At 39.2% G+C, this 10,068-nt stretch overlaps 1 protein-coding gene across 2 annotated transcripts; it reads left to right on the top strand.

Moving 5' to 3' along the window:
* The first annotated feature begins 7,912 nt into the window (after nucleotides 1–7,912).
* LOC131304536 (F-box protein At5g49610-like) lies at nucleotides 7,913–9,810 on the top strand. Of its 2 annotated transcripts, XM_058331788.1 has the most exons (2): nucleotides 7,918–8,531; nucleotides 8,574–9,810. In XM_058331788.1, the coding sequence occupies exons 1-2, from the start codon at nucleotides 7,953–7,955 to the stop codon at nucleotides 9,090–9,092; spliced, it is 1,098 nt and encodes a 365-aa protein (XP_058187771.1). In that variant the 5' UTR covers nucleotides 7,918–7,952; the 3' UTR covers nucleotides 9,093–9,810. The 2 variants fall into 2 exon arrangements, with proteins under 2 accessions (XP_058187770.1, XP_058187771.1); XM_058331787.1 differs by having other exon boundaries at nucleotides 7,913–9,810.
* The last annotated feature ends 258 nt before the right edge of the window (nucleotides 9,811–10,068 follow it).

Raw genomic sequence — 10,068 nt, 5'->3', positions numbered from 1 at the left:
TTCCAAATTAGTAACGAGCCCTTCCTCTAGCGCCAAAATTGTTACCAAAATTCTTGTTTTCTTACCAATCGACGGAGAATCGACGGAAAATCGTATCGTAAGCTTACTGGAATGTGGGTGTGAAAAGTGGAGTTTGGTTCCTTGCCGTATTTCAGGACTTCTTTGGAAACAAACAATGAAGTGGATGAAGTGTGGAAGAAGATTAACAAAATGGACTTTATTAACCCTCAAAGTAGAAGAACAATCAATCGAGATGATTGAGTGAGCAATTACAAGTTAACTCTACTCCTATAAAAGAAAAGATAAAGGCCTGATTGGCGTTGTTTGTGTATGTTTACAATGAGGCCTAAAAAGCCTATTTATAGGAAAACAAATATGCGCAGGAAATAACTTTCCAACTTCTTCAATACTCCTCATTCTCATTTGCTTCCACTTGTCCAAATAACTTGTCACTAACATCAAAGTGTGTAGGAGTATGCCAAGTGTTCTTTTCAACCGCCAAGTGTGTAAGACAATGTCATGTGTCCTTTCAACTTCCAAGTAAATAATGATACGCCAAATGTCCTGCACATGCTATTAAAATACAAATACCAAAAATAATAATAAAATAGGTTGCATTTCCATAATCGCCACCTTTCAGTCGATTATTGACAGGCGGTGAATATATGGTCCAAACACCTTCCCGCCCCCCCGAAGCCTCAGGAGCATGGCCTTCTCTCTCTCTTTTATTCAATTGTTTTGTGTTAAATCACATGCGTCCAAAAATATTTTGAATGGTCCGAATTAAAAATCAATTGTGACCAGTAACAATCATTTTGACCAGTCAAAATTGAAAACACATCTCATCCATTAATTGCGCGAATGGACCCGTGAAATTGTGCTCCGCCGTGAATAAATTTCTCTCATGGTAGTCCCGCAAAGAGTTTGGATTAAAAAATTGACTTATTTTTTTGTCCTTATTCAAATTTTTTTTGCATTTTTTTTGTTTTGTGTTATATTTTTGTGACTTCTTAATTTGTTTTGATGAGAGGAATCGGAAAAGTAAAAAAATTTGATCGAAACTTATAATTTTTTGAGTAAAGACAAAAAAAAAATCAATAAGACAAAAAAAATTACTTATTCTCGTCTTTTTGAAAAAATTTATGAGTTTCGATCATAATTTTTTTTTACTTTTCTAATTTTTTGATCATAATTTTTAGTATATATGTAATTGGGTTAATGGGCGGGTCGGATTTGTTTTAAAATAAATGGGTCGGGTTGGGTATGGGTAATTAGACTCATAGTTAATGGGTTTAAATGGGTCAATGACCCATTAAAGACCCAACCCACTAACAACTTACCCAATTTGACCCAAACCCGCCCGTTTGCCACCCCTAGTTCTACCCAAGATTTTGAATCCTGTACTATATTGGCTTGTATGTACGGCATTGGCCAAATTTGGTACCCTACACCTTTAATTTCGTTTCAGCTCAAATACTGGTCGATACCGACCAGTACCAGTAAATACCGGACGGTACCGCCAAATAGTGGACAGTACAAGACTACTTATAAATTTATTTTTCTTTTCCATTACTAGACAATTAATACCGGTAGGTACCGGTCAATACTGGAAGATACCGGACAAATACCGAACAGTCCTGGACGAATACCAGACTAATTTTTATTTTGCACTTGGTTGAATGATTTTCTATTGCTACGCTCACAATGAATCAATTGATTAGCGAGCCAATTGTTGCATATTTTCATGAGCGACGAAGATGTGTTCCACGTAATGCCCATCCCCATGCGAGTGTCTGAATATTGCTTGCAATCTGTGATTGACCTTTGTAACTTATGTACTCCATCTCTTGCTTGGTTTTTGTAACGGGCTTGGGCAAAACTGCAAGGATCATTCTTGGTCATTTTTCTGACATATGCGTAATGTGTGAGTTTGGCATTAATGAGTCTTGGACTAAAACCTACACTACAACACGGTCAACACCCTTCTTCGAAAGAGAGATCGCGATTGAGAAACAGGCGGGTTTCTTCTTTGCTGAAGTTATTTATTCATCGTATAACGTTGATGCACGGGGCATTAGATAGTACTATCAAGTATCTGACATCCCTGTTAAGAAGAGGAGCACAGTATTGTCCATGGTTACAAGTTCTTCTGTACATTGAGTGCTCAATTCCCATAAAAAGATGATGGGTATGATCAATGAGTTGTTCCAATTAGCTTGGGCGTTGATCAATCCATATTCTCGTTATTATGTGCAGGAAAATGCATTGAATAAATTTTAAAGCACAGTACGTATCTGGTGTTTTCTTGAGCTCCGTCGATTTAGTTTTTTTGTTTTGCTAGTATTATTTTGACAATATCAATTTCACCATTGTGCAATGTTTCGCCATCAATTCTCTCATCATTGCATGCATTATGTAAAACTTTTCTCCGTTTTCACATCTAATTAAATCCTGAAACTAGGCATTGAAAATCACACAACCAAATGCAGCTCAAACTACTGCAGTTTGTTGTTCATTGGCTAGCTGAACGACCAATCTATAGCTCAAGCGGCAGGAGGAAAGAGGAGAATCTCGGAGTGATTGGAAGTGCAACCGCGAATCACACCGTATCGATACTAATCAGCGAGCTGATTGTATAGTCCACCCGGATCCACTCCATTTTACTCAGTCCACCCGGATCCACTCCATTTTAATGGTAGTTATGAAGACCCTACACAGGAAATCAATTCAATCGGACGTTTAGTGGCCTAGACACCTCGGGGGAAAAAGTGGCCGGATCGAGGAAATCCAAAAGTTCAACTTCTGCTGGGAAAGCAGAGAAGCCCTGCATATTGATCGTTGATTGTTTGATCAAAGAATCACCCTCCATTGCCGTTATATGAAGCGTGACATCGAGAGCGTAGTATGCAGAACAGACGGTTCCCATTAATTTTCTCGCCAACCTTAATTTTTTATTAAAGTTAATTAATAACCATGGATTCATTTTAGTTCTCCTTCAGGTGGTTTCTTTGGCCAGCATATATGAAATTTACTATTTTATGATGCCTATGAAGATACCCACTTCAAATTTATTATTTTATTAGAATTTGGCATCTTCAAGATATCCACTTCAATAATCAACATGTCAAATTTTTTATTTTATGAAGTTTTGAGGAGTGAAGTAAAGTATTTTTATTTTTATTTTTTTTTACAGTTACTTGTTGAATTTGAGATGAGGGTGGAGATGTCAAATAACACTTAAATTTGATATTTTGGTTAGAGTTGCTTCACATGTCAATTCTTTCACTTGGCATGTTAAAGTCAGAGTTGATGTCGTCTCGAAGAAGGCATTAAGACTTAGCTTTCATCTTGTCAAAAGTATAGTTCTGGCAATGTTTTGCTGATCATTCTTATTGAATACTCCTTTTTTTTTGCTAAGTTCTTATTGAATATTTAGAGTATCTATAATTAAAACCGCTATTGGTCATGAAAAGGAACAATTTTTCTCTGTAATAGTCGTACTAAAGCGGTTAGGTCCTAATAATGTCCGTGTAATATCGCAAAAAGAAAACAAATTAGGCTTCCATGTATACAAAGCTGTATATATAGATAGAAATAAGTTATTCACGGCTCTACGCAATCTCAACCGTCTGTTTCGTTAATCAATGGCTGTAATACGTTTTAAACTATTACAAATAATAAATTTCAATTAGCAGTAATAGTTTATTTTTAATCCGAATCGTCCAAAATACTTTTGAACACGCAAGATGTAAATTTTATTTACTGAAGACTCCGTTAAAACAAAACACCCCCATCCACCACCCACACGCATATATATTCTTTTTTTTAAGGAGGATAAGAGGGTAATTTTACCTACCAAACTCACCTAGGCAATTGCTGACTAGGGAGAGGTCCTTTTAAACACACACAGACACAAACCCAAACTCCTGATGTGGAAGCCAGTCCAACTGACGCAAGCCTAAGAGCCTTGCCGCGAAATGCACCACGATTTTTCAGTTGAATGAGATTTTCTACAAGTACGCTCCAGGTTCAGAATTTACTAATTAACGGGTCAATTGTTGCGTTATGCATGATCGATGAGGTGTTTGACGTAATGCCCATCCCCATGTCAGTGTCTGATTATTGTTCGACGTACCCTGTTTCTTGGTTGGTTTTTGTATCGAGCTTGGGCATACCGGCATCAAGGAGTCTTGGACAAAAAATGCAGTTTACATGGCGGTTCCTCGAAGGACATCATTACGGATGCCTTGAACATTAAGGGATATCAATTACCAGACATGCTGTTATGGGGAGCACATTGTCCGTGGCTGGAAGAAGTTCTTTCGTACCCCAAGCGCTTAATTTCTGCAGAAGCGTCAGATAGGTATGATCAATGAGTTGTTCCAATTAGTTTGATTTGCCAATTTCGTCTTGTAAAAAAAAAAAAAAAAAAAAAGATATGCCAATTTCGTAATTGATCTCAACCATCAATCATATACGTCATTGCGATGTGGGGTACGAAATTCAGTAGGGTAAGCTTCGAATTCGAAGCATGGGACTCCTTGATCACATGACTCTTGGGTTCACATCACCAATGCAATAGTCATGTGTATATATATCTTCCCAACTCAAAACAGAGGAAGCCCGCAACACACTATGGCAATGAGCCAATGAGAATGTCGCTGTGCTTCTTGATCAATGTGCAGTTGTTTTACGATTGGCGAGTATCGCAATGATTCACATGTTTAAGCTTGTTGTGAAATGGCACTTGGTGGGGGATTTCCGTTAACCAAAAAATTGTAGATCACAATATTTTTGGTTTTGTCATTCTTATTTCGATTTTTATGTATTATTGGTTCGTCTCGATAGAAGGATCAATCAAAAAAGTAATAAAAAATATGACTTTTACAAAAAGTCAATTTCTGGGCACACCTAACAAAACCTAAAAAAAAATTAGCACAAAACTAACAAATGCGAACCAATAATACATAAAACTGTGACGCAAAACTAACAAACGCGAACAATTTTAAATAAAGACAACCAAAAAATTGTGATTGTGCAGCACGATTGTATTGTCGAAAGTTTTGATTTCGAGTTGATGAGGCAAGACAAGTAATTGAATCCTTATCCAAGTCTAACCCACTAACCTATAAAATATTAGGAATAACTTATTCACGGAGTAATTTACCCAAAAAAATCTTATTCACAGAGCTTTGTGAATAAGTTATTACGGAGCTCAATCTTAACCGTTCAAAAATGTTTTAGACAATCTGAATTAAAAACAATCTATTAACGTGATAAATAATCTGTTACCGTTAAACCGTCAATAGATTGGTTTTAATTCCGATCGTCCAAAATACTTTTAGACGACCGAGATGGAGCACCTTCATGAATAACTTTTTCACAGCCTCCTCCGTGAAACCTCCCTGTGAAATCCCTCATCTGATTCACATCAGTCTCCAAATACTGGTATTCTCTGATCCAAAACCCTAGCTTCATCTCCCTCCAGCACAATCGCTCCCGAAAAAATGACTCCCTCCTCGTCTAACGATTCCTCGGACGCAGTTTCGAATTAACTCTCTCCTTGGTCTCAAACGAAACTCCAATCCCCGAACTGTACCCACCTTTTTCCCGTCCACAAGTTACAGCCCGTTACGACATTGTCGGCTCTTCCAACGGCTTGGTTTGTCTCAGCAATTCCTCCTCCGAAATCGTGTTATGGAACCCCGCTTCCTCCTCTGAAATCGTGTTATGGAACCCCGCAATGAGAGAATTCAGGGTACTCCCTCAACCCCATTATCATACATAGTGCACTAATAATCTAGAATTTGCTTTTGATCCAAAAGCCAGCCGACGACTATAAAGTGCTTAGAGTTGCCACTTCCTATGAAGACGTCCTTGGGAATTATGATTTTATGAGTCAAAAAGTTTAAAAAAAATTCAAATCTACGATATGAGTACGGACTCATGGAGAGAAATCATCGCTATGCTGCCCAATGACTGTTGGCTTTGTTGTTCGTTGGTTGGATGGGGTGTTCTATTTGGTGGCTGTTGATCCTAATGGTGGTTGGAAAATTATTGCTTTTCACATGTTCAACGAATTGTTCGAACAAGTATTTTCAAACGAGGATATTTATTCGCATTAACTCGAGGCCTAGGCTTTGCGTTCTGAGGGACTCCCGTGCCCTTAATACTTCAGAGTTTGACAATTTGACTCCAGAGTCGTGCCTTGACATATGGGTAAGGGATGGAAAGGGTCAAAGGGAGATAAGGATCTATGGAATAAAAAATACAGTATTGGACCCATTTTAGAACGTTATGGTGCATTGGGATTTCAGCAGAACGGCGATCTTCTTCTTGGAAGGGAAAACGATTGCCAGATGGTCTCAGTTGTAGGCCTATAGCATTCTTTTGATTTAAAGGGGGACAAAACTTCAAGTTGTAGCATTCCATTGCAAGAATCATTTTCAATGTTAAAGAAAAACAACATTCGTTAACTTACGGGAAGCGAAGTTTTAAAACTATTTATTTATTATTTTTTGGATTAGTTGCTGGTTGAACTATATTGGATACAGGTGTGATACAAATATTGATTGATCGTGATAGCTGTTAACGAATGGTTGTGCATAAGTTAATTACAATTTCATTTGGGTATGTGCTCCTTCTTTTTCAATGGGTGTGGTGTTATTTGTTGTGAAACTATTCTTAGAAGAAATTAATTAGTTCAGTTTATCCTATTTGAAGAGAATTTTAAAAAATAAATTATAAAATTTTCCATTTGGGTTTGTTAAGATCACTAGAAGGGAAGGATAATTTTTTTTAAGTCGTAATAATAAAGTGTTGTGTCATGCCATTTTCTTTTATCAGCGTGTTGTGCCATGCCTTTTATATTCTCGAGTATAAATTACGGTTGTACAAAAACAATCGTAAGGCTCCACATCTCTCGACAAGAAACTCATCTCTGCATCTCTCGAGAGAAAATTTGTCACCCATGGTGGTTAGGTAGAGCCGGCTTATATCCAAGGCGAGGGAAGCGGGCGCTTCTGGCCTCCAAAAAAAATTAAAAACGAGGGCCCCTAAGTTTTTAGGATTCATATATATATATGTGTGTGTGTGTGTGTGTGTGTGTGGTCAAAAAAAAATTACACTAGCCTCCTTTACATAAAATAGGCCCAAATTGTGGACTATACCGATTACAGTTGTATCGGGGGAAAGAAGCTTTTCAAAGTTGAAATTGATCAAAAATTATCTTCGGTCAACCATGCCTCAAGAAAGATTAAATGGATTGACTATTGTGGAGGCTTCGGTTATGGGCTCGGTAACCTAGCCAGAACACTGTTAGCCGAGGTCTCATGGAGGTACGATCCGCAGGATAGTACAGTTGGGCCACGGCACGTATCCTTCGGTTATTCGCTCGGAGGGGACCAAGAGTGATACGTGGCAGATGGAATCATCTAGGCCGAACCTGGCCATGTGCTCCGTAACCACCTTATCCGGTGCGTTATCTATGATGTCACCCGTGGAGGTTACCTTAGTGTACCCTTCACGCGCTAGCTTGGGGGCCAAGCAAACCTAGGTCTATAAATATGAAGGGACTTTAATCTAAAGAGGCATGCCACTCTACCCTAACCCTAGATCTATATTCTCTCTTGAGATCTGACTTGATCATCGGAGGGTCACTGGGCTACTCCAGTCCTAGTGACTTGTTGAAAAAAGGGTGCTTGGATCAAGCACCCTACACACCTCGGATGCCATTGATTCTTACGCGGGCCCCATCGGTTTTCTTTTTTAGAATTTTTGAACGGCTCGGATCGGCCGTCCGGTGGCCGAAAACCGCCCGCCGGCGGCCGTCGGTACGTTTTCCCTCCCCCAATGGTCGGTACTCATAGATTTTCTGATATATTTATAGGGGTCCTTGGCCGGGGCCTGCGTATCAATCATTCTTCGGCACTGCCAATCTGCCATACATCCCCATGGCAATCGACGAAGACATCCCGGAAGATGTGTTGAGTGAGATTCTATCTCGACTCCCTGTGAAATTCCTCCTTCGATTCAAATCAGTCTCGAAATACTGGTACTCTCTCATCCAAAACCCTAGCTTCATTTCCCTCCACCACAATCGCTCCCCGAAAAACGAATCCTTCCTCGTCAAACGATTAGTCAAATCCGCTTCCGGATTCGCCCTGTCCTTGGTCTCCAGCGAAACCCCAATCCTCGATCTAGACATACCTTTCGGCGGTCAACCCGCTAGTTGTCTCCACCTCTGCGGCTCTTCCAACGGTGTCGTTTGTCTCTCCAATTCCTCCACCAAAATCATCATGTTATGCAACCCCGCAATGAGAGAATTCAGGTTACTCCCTCGATCCCCTCTTCATACATGGCACACTAGCCATCTAGGGTTTGCTTTTGATCCGAAAACCAATGATTATAAAGTTCTTAGAGTTGCCGCACGCTCTGAATGCGAGCTTATGACATTTACTTTTACGTTTGTTGATGGAAGAGTTGAAATCTACGATATGAGTACTGACACCTGGAGAGAAATCGTCACTGTGGTGCCGAAAGAGATACTACAATGTACTGACAACTGGAGAGAGGTGCCGAAAGAGATACTACAATATTCTCAGCATTCGTGTTCCACATGGTTGAATGGGGTGTTTTATTGGGTGGCTGCTGATCGTAATGGTCGTGGTGAAATTATTGCTTTCCGCATGTCAGATGAATTGTTCGAACGAGTATTTTTACCCGAGGATGTTAGGATTAACCCTTGGTCTAGCCTTAGCATTCTGGGGGACTCCCTTGCCCTTGTTACTGTGCAGTTTGGAAGCACGGGATCGTGCCTTGAAATATGGGTAAGGGATGGAAATGGAGTTAAGGATCCTTGGAACAAAAGGTACGGTATTGGACCTATTTTAGGACATTACGATCCATTAGGATTTCGGCAAATTGGTGAGCTTCTTCTTTGGAGAGGCAACGTTTGCAAGATGGTGTTTTACAACCTTGATTCACATACCATAAATGAGTATGGTGAAGTATACGATGATCTGATATTAGTTGATCAGCTTCACGTTCTTTTCTACACAGTAAACTTAGTTTCAGTTAGGAGACGCGTTTAATGAGACATGATTTTTTTGAACAACATGGTTTTTAAAAGAGTGTCATGAAGTATAGGTCATTTCAAGTTCTTTCCTACAAATTGATGGGTTACAAGTTCTTTGATATACAGAGAACTTGGTTTTAGTCAATAGACGTGTTTATTGAGACATAATATGTGCAAGCAACCTGCTCTTAATATGTATTCTATGCAATGCCGTAGATTGACCAATTGAGGTTCAAGGATAGTTTGGAATAACAGGTTTTCTTTGCTATGGTGTGAGATTAAAAATTGTTGAACTATGGTCATGTTTAGTATGTTTTCCTTGTCTTGTTAACTATATTGCTACTTGCCGATTTCTCAGAGGCTCAAAACTGCTGTGGACCCTCAAAGGTTACTGTGATTCAAGCAAGAATCACTTGCTATTCTGGCATATTTCGCTTCTTCTGGGCTTCATTGGAGTTATATCTGTTGTTTTGTGGTTGTATTTCCGATTATGTACTCTGTATTGATTGTTGGGCCCATCTCTGTTGGGTTGGTTGATTCCTTATCAACTCGCTTGGGGTTCTTGGCACATGATTGTCACCGGGATAAGTGCCAACCTCGTTGGGATGTATCCTTGACGTTGTGATGCTGTTTTTCCTTTTCTTTTCCCATATTTCCTGTATCTCCTCTTCCTTCTTAATTTCTTCTTTGCCGTTAAAAAAAAAAAAAAAAAAACTATATTTGCTACTTGCATCAGAAAGCTCGTGTTTTATTTTTTTGGAATCGGTCCCATCCTTCTTCTTTTTGGTTGTTGTTGATGAAGGATGGAACAACAAGAAACTCATTGATATAGAATATTACAACCCATCATATGCATCAGAAAGCTCTTGTTAAGGGGCAATTCTCGTTCCAAATTGGCCTTACGACACTAACGTGGCGTTTGCTAGGTATGATCAGAGGTTTACGATTATAGCTTCTTTTAGGACCTAGGAAAGCAGATAAACTTATTTCCT

Source organism: Rhododendron vialii, chromosome 10a (genome assembly GCF_030253575.1).
Source record: "Rhododendron vialii isolate Sample 1 chromosome 10a, ASM3025357v1".
NCBI classification, from domain to species: Eukaryota; Viridiplantae; Streptophyta; class Magnoliopsida; order Ericales; family Ericaceae; genus Rhododendron; species Rhododendron vialii.
The sequence above is the reverse complement of the archived record's forward strand: the minus strand, read 5'-3'. Positions and strand labels throughout refer to the sequence as shown.

Coding starts and splice junctions, on each gene's coding strand:
- LOC131304536 (XM_058331787.1), top strand. CDS start 7,953: ATGGCAATCGACGAAGACATCCCGGAAGATGTGTTGAGTGAGATTCTA.